The sequence below is a fragment of the Sarcophilus harrisii genome, chromosome 1, assembly GCF_902635505.1.
Source record: "Sarcophilus harrisii chromosome 1, mSarHar1.11, whole genome shotgun sequence".
In the NCBI taxonomy this organism is placed as follows: Eukaryota; Metazoa; Chordata; class Mammalia; order Dasyuromorphia; family Dasyuridae; genus Sarcophilus; species Sarcophilus harrisii.
Window position 1 is genome coordinate 31,465,038 of NC_045426.1, and position 21,606 is coordinate 31,486,643.

At 39.2% G+C, this 21,606-nt stretch overlaps 1 protein-coding gene across 3 annotated transcripts in view; it reads right to left on the bottom strand.

The window, feature by feature from the left end:
* FRMD4B (FERM domain containing 4B) overlaps nt 1-21,606 on the bottom strand; it is a 341,019-nt gene that overhangs the window by 185,195 nt on the left and 134,218 nt on the right. Inside the window, exon 1 of one of the 3 annotated variants that reach the window (XM_031953849.1) lies at nt 18,858-19,360. The exons of 1 other annotated variant lie outside the window; for it this stretch is intronic. In XM_031953849.1, coding sequence (XP_031809709.1) covers nt 18,858-19,019 — 162 coding nt within the window. In that variant the 5' untranslated portion in view covers nt 19,020-19,360. Of the gene's footprint in view, nt 1-18,857; nt 19,361-21,606 lie in introns of those variants that run through there. One more of the 3 variants, XM_031953859.1, reaches the window with a different exon arrangement.

Below are 21,606 nucleotides of genomic sequence, written 5' to 3' on the forward strand. Positions count from 1 at the left end.
TGAATCAATAGTAGCAGTAATAGATATCACTTATATAGAATTTTAGTATTTACAAAACTTTTTACATGTGTTTTTTCCCTGGATCCTCACAAATTTGTGTGGTGGGTGGTATGTTTTTTCTAAATTTTAATTAAGAAAGAAATAACTCCTTTGCTCCCACAGGGATTTTCTTTAAGGGTAGATCTGACGATCTCAGATTTCTACTCAGTATTCTCCAAAAGCTATTACTTCTAAAATGAAACATGAAATCTTTTTATTTAGTTTTTAAGGCTCTTCATAACATGGGTCCATCCTATCTTTTTTTTAAATTTTTTTTTTTGAGGCAATTTGAGTTAAGTGACTTACTCAGGGTCACACAGCTAAGTAAGTATTTGAAGCCAAATTTGAACTCAGGTCCTCCTGATTTCAGGGCTGGTGCTTTAGTCACTCTGCCACTTACCTGCTCCCATCCTATCTTCCCAGCCTCAATGATTGTGATTTTCCTGTACTCTGTAATCCCGACAAACTGTCTCTTGTTCCTTCCACATGACTATCTCCCATCTCTGTGTCATGGTTGTTTCCCATTCCTAAAATGGACTCCCTCCTTACTTCTGACCTATAGAATTCCTCTCTTTCTTCAAGGATCACTGACTATTCAGCACCTTTCCTGATGCTCTCATCACTTACTGTCTTCCCTCTCAAACTATCCTATGTTTGGATTGATGTTTATTTATTTTCTTTACATTAACTGTATTTCCTTTTAATAGTTAGAATGTAACCTCCCTGTAATGGATATTGTTTCATTCTTTGTATTTTTACCTCTAGCACTTCGCTGGATGCTCAGTACACAGTAGGCACTTGATAAGTGCTTATTGCTTGCTTGCTTGCTTGCTCTAATTCTGGCTCTTGGGCCACATCTTTAAACATCTGAGACTTCTATGATCGTTCTTAATAGTTAGAACTGCTTGGAAGTGGGATGGCTGTCTCAGTGGGTATGAAGTTTCCCCTTCTTTCCTGGAGATTTTCACCCAAAGGCTGGATGCTCACTTTCGGGGATGTTGTAAGGACAGTTCTTGTCCAGGTACTGTTTACAGGGGTCCTCAAACTTTTTAAATAGGGGGCCAGTTCACTGTCCCTCAGACTGTTGGAGAGCCAGACTATAGTAAAAACAAAAATTTTGTTTTGTGGGCCTTTAAATAAAGAAACTTCATAGCCCTGGGTGAGGGGGATAATCGTCCTCAGCTGCCGCATCTGGCCCATGTGTTTGAGGACCCCGGTAGACCAAATGGCCTCTGAGTTCCTTTCCAACTTGAGAGTCTATAATTATAACCTAATAATTTCAGGCGCTACAATCAACAGCTTTGCAATTTAATGGGTTATACTAATAAAAGGGTCTGAAGTGACAGAAATTTAAATGGCATAGAGCCAGCTGTAGAGCTGGAGAACACAGGCACATTAGAGAAAAATCGAATACAAATATCTGTTAGAACAGGTTGGAAAAAATGGGGATTTATTGCTTTCTCCATGACTATGCACCAGCTGATGATATTAAAAGGGAAGTGAAACAATTAGGCAAGAGAGAATGAGAAAGAAACCAATGGGTTAAAGGTTTTCAGCTTTCTCTTAGAGTTATCTGGGAAAATCACTCCTCCTTTCGGAGCTCTGCCACAGGATCTGGGACAGGAAAGCCGAATCACTCTGCTGTCCAAAGCAACTACAGACTTCCTCCTCTTCCATACAGACAGAGGCAGAGATTTCAGGGACGTGGGAATCTATCTCCTTCTGCAAGAGACCTGAGGGAAACCAGGTGGGATTTCTTAGCTGGAGCTCTAAAAATCCTACTGCTCTGAGAACAAGGTGCTTTCTCTCTCTCTGTCCCAGGTTTCCTCATCTGTAATATGGGCGCGATAATGTGAGCAGTCCCTACCTTACAGGGTTCTTGTGAGGATCTAAAGAGATAATGCAGAGATTCTATAGTGATTAGTAACAATGCCATCAACTGTTAATTCCATAATTGTCAATAATTAAAATAATTATCAGTGCCTATTATGTATGATAATGTTTATTACTGTTATCATCACTATCAACGATGGGATGGGGGCAGCTAGATGGTACAGTAGATGGAGAATCAGCCCTGAAGTCAGGAGAACCTGAGTTCAAATCTGATCCCAGACACTTAACACTTCCTGGCTGTGTGACCCTGGGCAAGTCACTTAACCCCAATTGCCTCAGTAGAAAAAAAATAAAATAAAAATAACAGTGGTTATCAGTGAGAATCATGGCTAATAATGGCTATCGTGTCTATAGCACCTACTAGTGTCAGGTACTGTGCTAAGTGCTTTACAAATATTGTCTCATTTGATCTCATAACAAGCCTGAGAGATGGATGCTACCATTCTCCTCATTTTACATAGGAGAAAACATGCCCAGTGTCACATAGCTATTAATGGTCCCAGATTTTCTTGACTTCAGGTCCAGTATCTAATCGACTGTGCTACCTAGCTGTCCTATTTTTAAAATTCTAGAGTGATTTCCCCATATAACTCTAAGAGAAAGCTGAAAACCTTTAACCCATTGGTTTCTTTCTGATTCTCTCTTGCCTAATTGTTTCACTTCCCTTTTAATATCATTAGCTGGCGCATAGTCATGGAGAAAGCAATAAATCCTCATTTTCTCCCAACGTGTTCCTTCAGATATTTGTAATTATTGAGTTTCCTATTGCTAAGAGGTTAAGTGACTTATGCAGGGTAACAGCCTGTATAGGTCTTCACACAAAGGCCTTTATTTACCATACTATATTCCTCTGGTCCGCAGAACATTTGCCAAGCAGGTGCTCATTTAGTAACAACAGTCATTAACATTTAAACAGTGCCTTAAGGTCTGCAAAGCTTTTTTCCATATGTTAATGCATTTAGCTCCCAATACCAACAAAATCATACGTCTCAATCAAAATCAAAGTAATCAAAGAAATCAAGTATTGCTAAACACTGTAATGTAGCGGATAGAGAGCTGGCCTCGGGACCAGGAGTTCAAATCCTGCCACTGACACCCATTGCCTTTGTGATCCTGCAAAAGTAAGTTACTTATCATCTGTGCTCAAGATCCAGAGAACAAGATCCTGAGAACAAGATCCAGAGAAAGGGCAGATCTGCATGGCCAGAGGGAGTATGCTCCTCAAGGAATTCTCTCTGCCTATGAAATCACAGATCCTCTTCCTATAATTATATATTAAATATTAAATGTATTAAATGAATAAATTAAATAATGACAGAAAGGATTCACATGGATTTAAATGCATGTAGTTGAATAACGGACACCATGAATACATTCTTTTAAATTTGCAGTTATTGGCAACAAGGATGGTAAGAGGGCAAATAAATGGTCTGAGTGGCCTTTCATTGAGGAGAGTTTATTAGTTTATTGAGGGCTGATGGTAGAGGATGGTCAGGATCAGTGGTGGAAAGCAAGGATACATCAACGGAGGAAGCAACAAGTCTACCTCTTGTCCTTATGGGGAAGAGGATGGGGACTGGCCTTGAGGAAAGTTAAGAGACCACCAACGTGATTTCTGGAGGAGAACTGGCAGATTTCTGCTGAATCAAGGTGGTGAAAAGAAATCTGGTTGAAAAGATCAAGGATTCAAAAGGAGTTAAGTTGAGGGAAGCACAGGGGTCTCTCCCCAACTCTTCTAAGTTCCTATCCTATCTAAAAATAAATCACAGCCCAGGTACCACCTCCCACAAGAAAGGTCCTTCTGACCATCTCAATAGCTATAATGGCCACTCTCCTGACTTTATATTTATTTTTACTTACCCATTAAACTGGTTTCCCCAGCACAATATAAGATCTTTGAAGGGGGTAGACTGCTTCATTTTATACTGCATTCCTAAGACTAGACAAGATTGATGGATACTTAAAAGGACTTGATGAATTGAACTGAAAACTCACCTCGAGCCCTTAGTTGTCCCGTGACATTCCCTGGTTCTACACTCAATGTATTAAACACTTCTTATTTTGAATATTCATGAGCTCAGATTGGGATTTATCCCCCACTAGGCTGAAACCTCCATAAAGCAGAGGGGTATTGTCAAAAGGGCCACAGATTTGGAATGGGAGCTGGAATAGGGACTTGAAATACAATCCTGTTACCTGTCTTTTTCATGTGATTGCACCTTGAAGGGTGTCAATTTCCCTTTGTAAAATAGATCCACATCCTTTGATCTCATCATGACAGAGACTGTGTCTTATCTAAAATCTATATTCTTTCCCCTTCCTCACCCTAATCTAACACAACACTCCCCACACAGTAAGTACCTAAAGAATGTTTAACAAATTAACAGGAATAGAACTTTTTTATTTTTGGAGTGGGGGCTCCAACTTGAATTCCATGATCTTATGAGGAGAGCCCTCAAAGATTAAGTGCCTTGCTTAAGAAGTTAGGAGACATAAGAAGTTAATGGCAAATCTAAGTCCCAGATCTGGAGCTTGAAGAGACATCAAAAAAGTCCCTAATTAAGAAACTGAGGCAAAGAGAGGTTGTGAGTTCTACAAAGTCACAGAAGAAATCAGTGGCGAAGATAGCTAGCAAGTCTTCTCATTTACTGTCCTTTCTACCACACTGAACTTAAATTAAGCTTTTCCTTGGTACCAACTGTGCAGAGTAAATAATGGCATTGGGAGGAAGATGAGCATCGCACTGAATCATACTAAAGCCCCAAAGGGAAAAGAAAAGACTGACCATGTCAGGAGAATGAAAGTATCCCATGTTCCTCGGACTCCTGCCTGCAGGTTTTTGTTGTTGTTGTTGTTCTTCAGACAGTTAGCATCAGATAACACAGGAAGGGTACAAGATCTGGGGGATTGTGTGATTTATTAAATAAGATAATTTAGCATTTTCCTTGTAGAACCTAATGCTTACCCACAGGCTGCAGGGAAAATTTCTAAGAAAATATCTATATCATTTCCAACTATACAGTCAATAGTATTTTCCTTACTTATTAAGCAAAATTATTATTAGTTGGTTTGATTCAGAGACTCATAGGGAACACAAAAGTCAGCCTCATGGATATGATACTGACTCAAATCTCCACTAGCAGCTTCCTTCAAAGAATGATATTCAGACAGCCTGGTCCAGGCCCTATCATGGCGACTTTGGCTTTTGCAATGACCTCCTAACTGCTTTCCCTCTCCCCAGTGTCTCCATTCTACCCCATCCTCCATACGACTACCAGAGTGATTTCCTAAAATGCTATCCTCCCCCTATTTGATTTATGCCAGTTGCTCTTAAAGTTACTCCCAGATCAAATATAAACTCCTCTGCTTGGGATTTAAAGCTCTTCCCAAACTGGTCCTAACCTAACTTTCTGGATTACTATATATTCTTTTTCTTATTCCATTGTCCAGTCAAACCAGTCTTCTTCCTTAATCTTACACATGGCACTTTGTCTGCCTTTAGTGCTCTCACTCTCCCTCCTTAGGTCAGTCTCTTTCAAGTTTCCAATCAAGACCCCCTTTCTACAGGAGTCTTTTCTGGTCCTCCCAGCTGCTAGTGCCTCTTCCTCTGTGAATCTAGTGATTTAGATTATAAATCCATTGACTTCAAGTCTCAAGGTCCATGCTTTCTGAATGAAGACTTTTCTGAACCTTCCACTTGCTAGTACCTCCTACCCAAGTCATCTTGCACTTAATAATAATAACAACAAATATTTAGATAGTGCTTTAAGATTTATATTTCACATTTGATCCTCATAACAATCCTGTGAATCAGATGCTCATTTTACAGATTAAAAACCTGAAACTGACAGGTTCAACAAGCATTACAATTCAGCTAGTAAGTAACTGAGATAAGATTTGAACTCAGGCCCTCCTAACACCAAATCCAGTACTTTAGCTACTATGCCCCTTAAGGGAATATATGTGGGAATGTAGGAAACACATTTATTAAGCACTAAAAAAGTACAGTGCTAAACAATGAGGATAAGCTAGAAAGGGGCCTAAGAGAGCATCTATCTAACTTCTTCATTTTATTTTTTAAATAATATTTTATTTCCCTCCCAATTGCATATTAAAATTTCTAACTTAAAAAAAAAAGTTTTGAGTTCCAAATTCTCTTTCTCTTGTACCACCTTTCCTCCCTCAGATAGCAAGAAATATGAGATAGGTTATACACATGCAATCATGTAAAACATTTCCACATTAGTTATTTTGTATAAGAAGACTTGGAAGAAAGGAAGGAAGCAAGCAAACAAAGAAAGACAAGAAGGAAGAGAATAAAAGAAAGGAGGAAAGGAAGGAAGAAAAGAAAGAAATCAGAAAAAGAAGGAAAAGGGAAGAAAAAGAAAAGAAGGAAAGAAAGAAAAAAAGGGAAGAAAAAAGTAAAAAATAGTATGTTTCAGTCTATATTCAGATAATATCCATTCTTTCTCTGAGACAGATAGCATGTTTCATCAAAAGTCCTATGTAATACCTTCATTTCAAAGAAAACAAAAGCTTAAGGTGCTCACTTAGTAAATGTCAGAGCTGGGATTTGAACCAGGTTCTCTAGCTCCAAATCCAACCTGCTTCCCATCATACCAGGATGCTAATTTGTCTACAGGTTGGCAGATACTTAGTACACTGGCAGCAGAGAAGGGAGGGCCAAGGAAATAGGAGGAAATTTAAGCCATACAAAAAAAAAAGAAAAATGTGCAATCATATTAAAGCAGTATCTCCCCTTGCACGTCGCTGTCCAGAGCACTATCTGGCTTGCCTGTCTCTACCTCTAAGTGGCGGCTCTCCAGGGCTGGATAGATGAACGTGGCCAGAATGGCAGATAGTCGACTGCAAATGATTTCTGTAAGTCTCCTATTTTCATGTGATTCTGTGATGTCTCCTATGACTCTAACTCCCCCCCCCCCCAGCACCTCACATAATACATGTCTTGTTTTGGTTGTCCAGCAAATACAGCACAGAAGCATTATTTATGTGGCGATGTGTGTGTGCCTGATGGGGCAGGGGCAGGTGGGATGGAGCAGTTAAATTTGCAGAAATGCACAAAGTGGCTTTTAGTAAGGTTAAGTTATAAAAGGAATTAGCCTTTTACAACCACTGTGAAGAGAACAGAAAGTCTGGGACTCATGTTGCTGTGGATCTGTCTGCTAAAGGTACATTAAACTCTGAAATCTCCCAGTTTCCAGGCCTCCCTCTACCACTTGCTTATTCTTACTGAACCTGTTTTCCATATTCACTGTGATCTATTCTCTCTCCAAATCTTGCTTATTAAATCCCAGAATCCCAGAGCTGGAAGCAACTCAGAAGCCACTTTATCCAATCCAAACCCCAAAGGGAGTCCTTATTGCCACATGTCTGACCAGCGCCTTTCCATCCGGCTTCTGCTTTGAAACCCTCCAATGAGGGAGCGCCCATGTGTTTGGAGGCAGTCCATTCTACTTTAGCAAGCTTTCATTATTGAGGAAGTGTTTTCTGACATCGAATTCAAATTTGCCTTTTTGTAAAATTTCTCAACTCATCCTTATTCTTTCACTTGCCACTTTCTTCAGTCTGTTTGTGCTATCAATGAACAATTTATAAAATGCCTACTAGGCATCGGGTATAGTGCTAGGATTAGAAAGACAAATGTAGGATAGTCCTTAACCTCAAGAAGCTCCCATTCTGCTGGGGGAGAACAACACATGAACATATAAGCGGATTTTAAAAATTAATAAATTCCAGACAGTTTGTGGAGGGGGAGGTTCTGGGTGCTGGGGGGAAATCAGGCTACAAGGAGGTAGCCCCTGTGGATTTTTTTTTTTTTACCCAAGGCAATAAAGGTAAGTGACTTACTCCATTAGTAGGAGTAAAGTATCTGAGGTCAAATTTGAACTCAGATCCTCCTGATTGTAGGGCCTCTGCTCTATTCCCTGAACCACCCAACTGCCCCTCCTGAGCTTTGAGGAAGCTGAGGCTTCTAAGAGTTGGAAAGAAACAAGGGGCCTTTGCCAGGGTAGTGTTCATCACATCTCATCTTTTCTGTCTTTAATCATCTTGCCATAATAATCCATTGGATTTTAAGATTACTGCCATTCAGAGCCAAGATTGGGGATAGGCAAAGCATGTAGCTCCCTACATGGAAGTGATGATGAATGCTTTAATAATGGACTTGTAGGGTGGGGAAGAAAAAGTTGGTGGGAAATACTTCAGTTTAAATTTATTATTATTATTTATATATGTCATAGTTATCATATTATTTATCACATCATCATTTATTATAATCCATGGAATATATTATATTTATAACCATTATACTATCTATATAATTAAGATTATATAATAGTATATATCAAATTATTATATATTTATACATAAGAAATATCATGATCTTATAAAATTATTTTCTCCATCCCTTTTTAAAATCTACATAATCAGTAGTAAATCAATAAATCAAGCTTTGCTTTGTAGCATTTGCTGATTTCCCAGCAAAACTGGGAAATGTTTGTTTTTTTTAATGTTTATTTTTATAATAAACATTTAATAATTGGCTCTTACTATCTGGTTAGAGGTGGTTATAATAAAGCCCTGATCTTCAAGGAGATGTGCCAGTAAAAAACATTAGTAGGACAGCTAGGTGACACAGTGGATAGAGCACCAGTCCTGAAGTCAGGAGTACCAGAGTTCAAATCTGGCTTTAGACACTTAACACTTCCTAGCTGTGTGACCCTGGGCAAGTCAGTTAACCCCAATTGCCTCAGCAAAAAGCAAAAAATATAATAGAACATGCTTTTAATGTCTGATAAATTTGCTCTCCATGGTAAATAGAAGTCAAGTCACTGTGCTGTAGACACCAAAGCAGCATTGGACCTAGAGTCTGGAGCGCCAAGTTCAAATCCAGCCTCAGATACTAGCTGTGTGTCACTTCCTACCTGGCTGCTCACCTGGACTTCCCCATTATCTCCAGATACTGATCTTCCCATAAGATCAAATCAGCTCCGAAACCCACACTTTCCCACCATCATGTCCCACTTGGATTCAGGACTTTATTACATGCCCCCATGAGTCACCTCCCATTGCCCCCTTTTTTATTTCTTGTCATTCCCCCATTAGATTGTGAGGTCTTTGAAGGCAGGAATGAGCGTTTGTCTTTTCTTGTATCCATAGCATAATGTTTATTGTCTGACTTAACTGTTGGAAAGTGACTTAATATAACTTTGCCTCAGTTTCCTCCCCTGTAAAATGGAAAGAATAATAAGCACTTGTTTCCCAGGCTTTTGAGGAACAAATGAGGTCACATTTGTGCTTTTTAAAAAGAAAAAAACCTAGAAGAGCTCACTCTTATGTTCTAGCTAGTGCCAGAGAAGGTTGGATCTAAGTGTTTGGTGGGCAATGGTATCATTTTTCAAAATTGAACTCAAGTACATGAATGCCTTATCCTGGCACTGTCCCCAGTATCTACCTTCTCTGCCCCATGCTAATGAGAATTTCTAGGAAAAAATATAAAAATCATTGTCATCTCAAGTCCCTTTAACTACAAGTGGGCACCCAGTACTGATTCATCTCTTATTGACTTTTTTATGGTCATGTTAATTGCTAGTGCTCTAAACCTCTAAACTATCTAAAAATCCATGCTCCATCCTCTCTAATAAATGGCCCAAATTATAGCCGATAGCTGTATACCATTTTACATACAGTCTTTTAACTAACTTTAGCAATAACCTTTGCAAAAGAGATAAAATAATTCTCATTTTACAGATGAGGGAACTGAGGCTGAAAGAGTTTGAGTGATTTGCCAAGAGTTAATACAGCTAATGGTTAACTCAAAGGTGGGATTTGAATTCAAGATCCCCCTGACCTCAAGTCCAGTGCTTGATTCACCACATCATATTTTTCTGCAGATTATTCTACATATTATTTGTTGAGAAGATTATCTGTTTTAAACTGGCTCATTTTTCCTTCTCCACCTCAAAATTTCTCTGCATCTGCAACTTCCATAATGGGAAAAGTCCACTAAGGAAAATCATCCGAAGCTTCTGCTGCCTCTCTTTTGTCACTTCTGCCCTTTCCAGATGTTCACTCGCCATTCTTTAATAACATGTTCTTCCTAAAACACAGCTCAGAATGTGTCCCCTCCCTCCTCCTCCAAAGCACCAATGGCCCCACAATGCCTAAGGAATCGTGCCCTCAGTATTTCGGTGATCGTGAGTAATATTTCAAGCTGTTTCTTCCATTAATGATATTATTTGTGTCCTACCCTCCAGTCATTTGGGATGACGAACTATTCTCTAAACATCATGTGTTATATTACCTCCACACTTTTGTTCTTGCTGTTACTTCATCAGGAATGCCCTCACTCTCTACCATGTACCTCGGTAGCATCCCGTACCATCTATGGTATCATCCATATTTCAAGATTTAATTCAGGTGCCATTTTTCTCAATGTAGCCTTCCCAGGTTCTTCTAATTAATGTTCTTGCTTTGTTGGATAAATTTCCACAGTACTCCATATATCTTGTATAGTATTTATCATAGCCTATCTTAATATTTTTATATTTGTCATTTCCTCTCCTAAACTATAAAATAATTGAGGGTAGGAACTCTGAAAAATAGAATGGAAAAAATAGCACAAGGACTGGAGCCTAGTAAAACTCCAAAAAGAGAAGAATGTAGACTTTCCCCTCTCTAGTTTAGTGAATATGGCTTTTTTTAAAAAAAATTTTTTTTTTTGCTGACGCAATTGGAGTTAAGTGACTTGCCTAGGATCACACAGCTAGGAAGTGTTAAATGATGGCCTTAATTCTTGATAAAATTCTATAAAGCTTTATCAGAGGGGTGATTTGTTTGTATTTTCAAAGGCAAGTCAATTACCACTCTAGATTTAATTCACTAGGTCTTGGAGGGGCCACCTGGAGGATTTACTATTCTGAGTTAAACTCCTTATGGTCTGACTCATCCAGAGAGATCACTTTCACTGACTAGCTAAATCCCAATGTCAAACCTTGTCATTGCTACATTTACAAAGTCCCTCATCTATGTATCTTGTTCTCCAATCATCCAAGCCCACTTTGGTCCAGGTTCTCATTGTCTCTCACTTAGACAAGTGTAATAAACTCTTCCTGACTCAAGCTTCTTTCTCCCCATCTCAATCTTTTCCTCCACTCAGCTGACAAAATGATTTTCTTAAAGCATTGATCTGACTGTGTCACTTCCTCAACAAACCACAGTGGCTCTCTATTACTTCTAGGATTAAGTAAAAACTCCTCTGTTTGAGATTTTCCATTCCCACATTTTTAGTCTTTTTTCTGTATATTGTACAATCTGGTTTTATGGATTTTTTCACTTTCTTGAGCATGGTGCTTAATTTCCCATCTCTGAGCTTTTCTGTATTTGCCGTCCCTACTCCTGCAGGACTCACTTCTGCCTCTTGGTCCCCTTGGCTTCCTGCAAGATTCATCTCCAATCCTATTTTCTCCAGGAGAGCTTTCCTGATCTGCCCACCGATTAATGCCTTCCTCTGGGAGACTCTTTTTATCTGCTTTACATATATTTTGAATATACCTATTTTTATGCAGTGTTTCACCACTGAAATGTCAATCAATAAGCATTTAAGTCCCCACTATGTGTCTGGTATTGTACCGAGTGCTGAGAATACAAAGAAGGGCAAAAACAGTGTCTACCCCCAAAGAGCTTACATTCTAATGGAGGAGGACAACATGCACAAAAGTTATACATAAATGATTATGTATGTATATATATATATATATACACACACACACACACATATATATATATATATGTAGTACTATATATATGTAGTAGTATATATATATATATATATATATATATATATATATATATATGTAGTACAAATAAAAGGTAACCACCGAATGTGAATTTAAGCTCTTTGAGGACAGGCTCTATTTTTGCCTTTCTCTGTATCCCCAGCACTTGGCTCTGTGCATGGCATACAGTGGGTGCTTAATAAATACTTGTTGACTTGACTACCCATCTCTATGTGTTGTGTGCCTCTATTACAAGGCTTTTTAACCTCTTATGGCCTCCTTATTCCATTTGACAAATATGGTAAACCATTCTCAGAATCATATTTTAAAAAGAAAATAAAACACTTGTGAATTACAATGGAAACCAAATGTATGGAAATGTAGTTATCAAAATGTTAAAATCAAATGGAGAAGTTCATAGAAGTCAGGTTAGGAAGCCTGGTACCAGACCGGGAGCTCCTTGAGGGCAGGGCAGGGGCTTACTTGCTTTTGCAGTTCTGACCCCAGCTAGGCCCTGGACTGGTAAATACTTAGAGAACACTCATTCATTCATGCCTTCCTCCATGCTTTTATTCTGGGGGCCAAGAAGTAGCCAAGAGCTCTTAAGCTTGTCACCTGAATCTGAGTCTTGTAAGGTCTGTCCCTGCCACTAAAGGGCCACCTGACTGGATCTATTACGTGGTCTAATCTCTTTCCTCCAGCTTCCCCAGATGCCCAGGTGGCAATATCCTGCCTCCTACAGTGTCTCAGCTTTGGGTTATTGGACTTGGCAATAGCCATTTCCCCTCTGAGGCGCTAACGAAATCTGTTGGGTGATCATAATCACTGATGTTCCCAGAACACTGTGGGCTGAGAAGCCCTCCGTCTACATCATCTCATGCTGACCCACACATCAGTCAGGGGTGGGGGGAAGCTCAGGTATTAACTGAGTTATTCTAGGCTTATACTCTGTACAACTAACTCATCGCCTTAAGATGCTCTTCTGTCTTATCTCAGTAAAATGAAAATCCCTTGAGCGGAGGGACTATTTCTTGCCACTTAGTATTTGTAGAAGGTTGGTAGGACCTGTGATTTCACTGATACTCCCAAGTGAGCCTTCCTTTAACAGTGCAGTGCAGTTCAGTTCCGGATGCCTCAATTTATAACCTAGAACAATACTAATGATAATAATAGCTACTATTGATGTAGTGTTTACTATGTAGCAGGTGCTGTGCTAAATGTTACCTCATTTGAACATTACAGTAACCCTGGGAGGTAGCTATTATTATCTCCATTACACAATTGAGGAAACTGAGGCAGGCAGAGAGTAACTCTGGGAGGTAGCTATTATTATCCCCATTATACAATTGAGGAAACTGAGGCAGGTAGAGGTTAAGTGACTTGCCCAGCTTGTAAAGTAGAGGTTAGATTTGAACTCCAGGTCCAGTGCTCTATTCGCTATTCCAGTTTCCAGAGAAGTGGTTCCCAATGTTTTTTGTTCTTCAAATCCCTTTCAATAACAACAACAACAAAATAATATCTCAGGGTAATTTGATATACTATCCATAATATTTTTTTGCTATTATTATTGTTCAAGGCACCATTAAAGTGTGAATACATTGCCCATCATTCCGAACCACCAAGAGGGTTCATGAAGCACTAAATGGGAGCCACTGATCTAGACACACAATGTAAGTGGGAAACAAACCCAGATATTTTTGAGTGCAAGACTTGAGTCTGGCCCCAATCTCTTTCTGCTTAGCTCATAGTAGATGTGAGGAAATGATCCAAAATCATTTGAATTCCCAAGCTACAGGTACCAGTGTCAACTCCAGCCTCCCATGTTCCCTGGAATTATAAGGAGACTTTATTACAAATGCCAGAGAACTTATGTTATCCAACATGTTACTAACCATGGTACTTTTATACTTCAACAAGCCTTCTGCATTCCATTTTTCTTTTTTCTTTCTTTTCTTTTTTCTTTTTGCTGAGGCAATTGGGGTTAAGTGACTTGCCCAGGTCACACATCTAGGAATTGTTAAGTGTCTGAGGCTAGATTTGCACTCAGTTCCTCCTGACTTCAGGGCTGGTGCTCTATCCACTGAACCAACTAGCTGCCCCCATTCCATTTTTCTTTAGCAATGTTGGTTAGCTTTAAAAATACCTTTAATCCTATAGGAGTAATGAGGATGATCTGTCCTTCTCAGGCATAGTATAATTAGAACAGCTCTATGGTTGATGAATCAGACTTATACAAATTTACAAGTTTAATTATAGCTGCCCTTGAAGGTAAAAGCACTAAGTTTACTCTTAGTAAACCAAGAATAAGTCGTTACTGATAATTCTAATAGTTTATTTCTAGTTAAATAGTAGCAGTCTTACAACTTTTTTTTTCTTTATTCATGTTTATTCTAGAAATAAACAGCCACCTGCCTAGTGTCCCTAAATTGTTCCCTGCTGCTGGTGGGCTAAATAAGCCATTTGGGAAATAGTATGGGAAATACTCAAAGTATGGGAAATATTCAATATTATAGAACACCTATTTTTCTGCTATTTTTTTCCCACCAAGAAATCGCCGTTGGCACAGGCCATGTGAATAGTTAATCTTGTTTCATTAAAAAAAAAAAAAAAAAGAGCATGAATGAATAAACACTGTACTACAAAAGATTTCTAGTCATTGCCATGTAATGGATAGTCTCCTACCTTCCCCCTCCCCCCCAAAAGCAAATGAGTTTTAGATTCCCTTACAAGCAAAGCCTATTCTGACTGCAAGTTACTTCTTTTTATCACTGGAATGACTAACAATGAGCTCTCCTCTCATATAAAATAGTTTAGTGTGCCTCCGTGAAGTCATGGGGAATTTAGCATTCCCTCCTTTTCTTATTACATAGAAATAACAATTTTTAGTGGAACCATCATTGTATATGACATTGGCTGAGCAACATTAATTTTATTTGTTAGCATTAATTAATGAAATGGAAGGTGAATGACTACAGATTAATAAGCAAGAAAGAATACATCAAATAAAGTATTAAGATACTTCTTTTCATATTTTGTTCCTTATTCATGTCCCTCTCTTGGAAAAGGTTGCATTTTAGAAATAAGTGTTGGACATTTTACACATGGTCAACATAAGAGAAAATTTTTTTGTACTAATTATAAGGGCTTTCTTTTTCTAGAAGGAGAGTACTAGGATAGAGACAAATACTTGACCACTGAAATAAAAGAAAATCAAATCAATGATTAAAAAAAGTGCTGAAAATTAGCAAAGCAGACAAAAGATAGGAAGTGTCGATGTAGAAGTGATTGTGGAAAATCAGGTCCACTAATGCATTGTTGGTGGAACTGAAATTTGTTCAACAATTTTGGAAATCAATTTGGAATTATGCAAAGAAAGTAATTAAAATATGTATCCCTTTTGATCTAGAGATCTCATTGTTAGACATCTATTCCAAAGAAGATAACAAAAAGAAAAGGTTACATATTTTTCTCTATCCATTTACACATACATACATATATAAATATACATACACACATACTAAAATATTTATAGTAGTATTTTTTGTATTAGTAAATAATTGGAAACCAAGCAGAAGCTCACCAATTAAGGAGTGATTAAACAAGTTGTAGTATAAGAATGGATGGGATCTTATCTTGTAAGAAATGATGACTAAAAAGAAGCATGAGTAGACTTAAATGAACTGAGGCAAAGTGAAATTAAGCATAACCAAGAAAGTCACATATACAGTGACTGATTACAACAGTAATAGAAATAGTAAATGGAAAAAACAGCAGCAAAACAATCAAAACTGAATTCTGTGAAATTATAACAATCAAGCTTGCCTCTCCTTTCCACAAAAAGAAAAAAAAAGGATGTAGGAATGTATTCTTCCTTTTTTGTTTTTGTTTTTTTCCAGAGGTGGAAAACTAGATAATATTAGACTTTGTTGACATGGTCACTAGTTTTTATAAACTTTTTAAAACATTTTTTTCTTTTTTCTATGCTTTGGTATAAGGAATAGTTACTGGTATTTCTTTGGTCAACAATACCATATAACCTTTCTCATGATATGTTTATTAAATTATACCATGTATAAATGATAGAATGGAGGTGCATGGAAAGAGCATGGATTTCAGAGTCAATTTCAAGCCTGCCTCTGACTCTTACCAGTGTGACAAATACTACCTTGGACAAGTCATTAGTCTGTTTGCTTCAACTGTGTGTTACAGTTTACTTAACTGTAAAGTGAGAATAATACTTCTCAGGATTGTTGTGAGGATCAAATGAAGCCTATTTATAAACAACTTAGCACAGTGCCTGACACATAGTATGCACGATAATAATACTATCTGCTCCTATTATTATTCAAAACACTTTTTCCTAGCCAGGATACCATATTGTTTCATACCCAAGTCTTCTGATCTCATTTACAACCCTATATTACTATAGTATTTACCTATTACCTATGTTCCAATTAAGTATTAAACCCACACTTAAAGATTTGTTTAAAAATCCATTTCACTGAGAAACTAAAAATAAAGCTCTTAAACCTCTTAGATAATTTTATCAATTTCAAAAAAAAAGAGTCATGCTTTGGGCAACTGGGTCCTTTAATTTTCTGTCCTGTGTGATAATGGTAAGCCCTATATAGAGCTACCCTCATTCCTTGCTTCCAAAAGCTTCTCTTTGGAAATTATCAGTGCCAAGGTCTGCAATAAGCCATAAATCAATCGCCTTAATCCTTAGATTGTAAATCAATGTCCTTTGGACAATTTCATTCTCCCAATTCAGGTTTGTCCAACATTTAAAAAAAGAAAAAGAGAGGAACAAATGAATTTAGAAAGAATGAAAGAAAGGAAGGAAAGGAGATGGAGGGAAAGAGGAAAAAAGAAAGGAAGAAAGGAAAAAAGAAAGAGATGAAAAGAAGGAGGGAGAAGGAAAGAGAGAGAAAACTTTCTGAGGGTCTTTTACAGTATAAACCTAGCAAAGTGGTGAATTCCCACAAGGTATTTATAAATTCAGAAAGCCAAATGAATTACCCAGAACATACAACAGCTTAGAAACAGATGAGACCTACTTGAATTTATTCTAAAAATATTACCTGTTGGTCTGCTTCTGCATCTTTCTGGCTATAGATTCATTTTAATAGGCAATTTAATTTAACTCAGTAAGCATCTATAAAGTCAGACACTGTACTAGTGACCTAAGTATACCAGATGAACACAATTCTTGCCCTCTAGAAGCTTATACTCTACCTGGTTTAGGAAAAAAATGTTGACAGATAAATATATATAAAAGAATTGGAGTGGAGGAAGGGCAGCATAGGGAGGAGAGGCAGGGATTCAGGGATGAAAGAAGTTCTAATGTTTCAGGGTTGGAGAATCAGGTAAGGGCTGGTATAAGATGTATCAATTGAACTGAATCTGAATGGGGAATGGAGCCAGAGATCCTGAGATATTCAAGATATCACATAATGTGCTATAAAGTGAAAAGTAACCATTGAGCCAAGAAATCACCAGCTAAGTTTTGAGCCAAACACTTCTCCACTTCAAGACATGATGTCTATATGAACTAGACTTTCTCCTGACAGGCTCTTCCATTAAGACTTTTAGTTATAACTTTCCTAATTTATACTTTATAAGATGAAAAGATGACTTCTTGACTTGGATGGATGGATGAATGGATGGGAGGCATCTGCTTTAAAGAGACTTTACAGAGATTTGCTTGCTGGTGATGGGGAATATACAAAATACTTTACATACAAATGACAGTTATTAGAGTAGCTTCATCTCTACCTAAAAGATCCAAGTACCAGACTTGGAAAATTTTTACATACAAATGACAGTTATTGCTTGTAGAGAATATGTGTGTGTGTGTGTGTGTGTGTGTGTGTGTGTGTGTAACATGAGGATCTATAGCATGCTAACCAATTTTTGGCATTAATAAAATCATTGTTGACTTCTATATCCTTAATTAGGGAGCACAACTTTAGAGTAGATTCATCTTTACTTAAAAGATCCAAGTACCAGCCTTGGAAAATTTTTACATAAAAATGACAGTTATTACTTGTAGGGAATGTGTATGAGGGAGGTAACATGAGGAGCTATAGCATGCTAGCCACCTTTTGCCATTAATAAAATTATTCAGTTCACTTCTATATCCTTGGTTAGGAAGTACAACTTTAGAGTAGATAGATTCATCCCTACCTAAAAGATCAAAGTGCCAGACTTTGTAAAATTCATGGCTCTCTCTTAAATAGAAAAAAAAAAAAAGTGGGCAGAAGCTATTGCAAGCATGGTTAATAATCCCATGCTTGAGCAAAGTTGCTGCATTTTTTGCCTGCAAGATTGGACCTAGTGGAGAAATAAGGAGATTGTGTGTCAGGGATTATTCCCAAGCACGAGCATTCCGGCACTCTCTGGAGTACCCCCTTTTCTCCCTCCCCACTCCCCGGTCTGTCATCCTGCTGCAGGATTTCCAGAATTTGTGGTCCTGCTTTTCAAAAGCCAGACTCAAAATCCAACCCAGCCTCAGCTTTTCCTGGCTCGGAATTGCGTGTTTGGGCTGCCCGATGGAAAAAAAAAAAAAAAAAAAAAAAAAAAAAAAAAAAAAAAAAAAAAAGGAAAAGGAAAAAAAAGAAAGGAAATCAGGATGCCAATACAGCAAAAATCTCATCAGCCTTAAGCTGGTGCAAAATCTACCCCCGTCACAGCAGGGAAACGGTTTCCTTTGAATTGAACCCAGAAGGAAAGGTCTGAGTTGATAATCCTAACCCACCCAAATGGTTGGGAAGGGGGCCCTTTTCGGAGCAATGAAATAACCTGCCTGTCAAGGCGGCAGCCCCATGTCTGGCTCTTCAGCAGCCACCTTTTAACATCCCCATCCTTTAAACAGATGCTCAGAAATCCCGGGAACTCCCAGCTTTCCCCCCCGGAATGGTCTCGGAGGGGGGAGTTAAGGCTGTTTATCGGGTCCCACACAAGTTTCCGGGTGATTTCCCCACTAGCCAAAGTAACCCTCAGCCCCTTTGGCTGCATGGGATGGAAGGGGAGGGGCTGGGGCGGTTGGGAGGAAGGAGAGAATCCCACAGGTTAAGAGAGTAACAAACAAGATCCCCCCGAGGGCAAGTGCAAGGTGGGCGACTTTACCTGGTATATATCCCTTTGCCTGTACCACGTCCTCAGTACGTGATGGCAAGCCCTGAGTCTCTGCGTGTACCATTTCCTCAGCTTGGACACGGCCAGGTTCCACACTAAACAGCTGCCATTGAAGAGCAGGTTTTCCATCCCACACATGAACAGAGAAGCCATCCCCTCTCTTCCCCTCGGGCTCCGGCGTCTGGTGCCCGCTCCCAGACGCGACTGGAGGCCGTTAGACCAGCTAGATTTGATCCGGGGAGGATGGCGGGCTGTCGCTGGAAACCAGGGTCCAAACCTCAAACAAACTCCTCTTTCAGTGTGGTTCCTTGCATGCTCTACTGTTGGGAGCAGTCCAGTCCCCCGGCTGCAGCAGCCGAGCCCAACCAGAAGCTCCCACAGCAACAGCCTTGTCCTGTGAGTGGCTTATATAAATCTCTGTTAAGCTCCATCGGGCCAGACCTGGTGTCTTCTAATTAAATTTTAAACCGCCCCCCCCCCCCCCCCCCCCCCCCCCTCACACCTCCTCTACGGAAGACCGAGTCCGGAGGAAGAGCGTGCGCGCTACAGGAAAAGAACTAGAAAAACTATTCTCCCTCAGGTCGCTCCCACAAACCGCTTCGGGCTCCCCAACCGACGGAGAAGAAAGAACGCTCTTAGCATTCTGTTGGCTTCCAAGTCGAATCCCAGTTATCCTGGAACGGCGGGGGAAGAGCCCATTAAGGCACAGCCCCCTGGTCTCGATGCTGAAGCCCACCTGACGGAGGGATGACACTTATATATATAACGTGTATCTTTCTCTTAGGAGCCACCGGGGGTGCAGGGTACCTGAATGTTTTCTCAGACATGTGGGGAAATGAACGTCAAAGCAAATCCCGCACGCTCTGGGCAACGTGCTCCCAAGCCCTCTCTTCCCACGGGCTGCCCGGGGGGCCGGCAGACCGACTCCATGCCAGTGTGCCCCGGCTTCTCCCTTCCACCCCATCCTTCCGAGGCAGCCCTCTCCATTCGAGGGGGGGAAAAAACAACAACAATGAGCATCATCGGAGCTCCGCCTCCCCGAACGGAGCACAGTTAATACACGTTCGCTGAAATAATAGCCCACGAGAGGATTCTGGGCTCGCTCCGGCAGGCGGGTAATTTTAGGTTAGGATCCTCCCCTTTCTCAGGCTTAAGCCTCGGCTGCCCCATCTCTACACCTGGAGGCTGCCTGCTACTGGAAGACTTCAGGAGAACGGTTTCTAAAGTCAGAGGATCATTAATCTTTGCAGCTTTTTTTTTTTAAATAGGGACCCACACAGCACTTGAGATTACTTAAGGCTCTAGAAAAAGTATCATGGATTTCCACATGCCACCAGTGCCGTCTGTCCTTTTAAAAAACGCAGGTTTTGGCCTTCATCTCTACAGTGATCACCACACAAGAACACAAAGCTTCCTTCATAGTGTCCAATTAACAAGTATTATTTGGGGGTTCGCTATGTGACGCACCATATAATAGGTGGAGAGGCTAGAAAGATTAAATAAAAATATTAATAAAAATTAAAAAATAAAAAATTCGATTTAATTAAAAAAATGAAAAAATAAACTATTTTCAACAACAACAAGTGAGTAGTATGGAGAAGTGGAAATAGTTCTGGAGTGAGAATCAGTGCCAACTATCTCAAACCAGATGGATGTCCCTGGATAGGTCATTGCTTGCCTCTAGCCCTCCAATTTCTTCCTTTTTCTTCTTGCTTTTTCTCCCACATGACATTCCATGGTCACTCCCACCCGGAATACTTTCTCATTTCTTCCTTGCCTCTTAGAAATCTTAATTTGTTTTAAATCTCTGCTCAGGAGCCATCTTCTGTATGAGGATTTTCTTGATTTACCCAGCTGCAGTTGCCTTCTGCTTTCAAAAAACTTGCACGTGTTTTGCATATATTTATATATGTATGGCTTCTTTTAATAAAAATAACCTCCTGGAGGATAGAGAATATTTAAGTTTTCCTTTTATCCCCAGTAGCACATAGTAGATACTCATTGATGCTCATATGATTGCTTTTGGAAAAGAATTTGCCGTTCTAATAATCTTTTCCAAATTCTAGGCCCTGATGAAAGGGCGAACTCTGGTAGAAGGGAAATCCTTGGAAGATTAAGACTGATTATTATTTATAGATTTTATATGCCTAGCTCATAGCTCAGAACCTTGGACATAGACAAAAGTTCTCAATAAATGTTTCTTGAATTGAATTGAAAATCTAAATATTTCAATTCTAGCTCTATTAAAAAGAAAAAAAAGACATGGTTTAGAAACAAAAACTTATATCATCAATGGAAAACTACTAGGGCTGAAATGTGCTCAGAAAGTTTCTTGGTGGCAGGGTGTGCATGTGTTTTCAGGTGCTGATGGTGTTCTCGGAAAGGGCAGCTTAGGGAATATTAGCAAGAATTTACAGCAACGGTCAATTATCTCTGTCACATGATACCATCCCTCCACAGGGGACAAGGGAGAAACACCTTTTCTGGAATCTCTTTGCCTAAGTCTAATGCAAATGAAACAGGTAAGTGATAAATCCCCATTTCACTTATTTGCTTTTCCCCAAACATTTTCAATAATCACTTCCAACTTTGGGAGATTAAATGATAACAAAAGCCAGCAAGGATTGTTCTAAATATCAGTGCTTGAATAAAGCCTAGGAGTTGGCTTTTCTCCATTTTTTTCACTATTAGTGAATAGTGAAATAGTGAAAATAGTGATCTCACTATTTTGTTTTGTTTT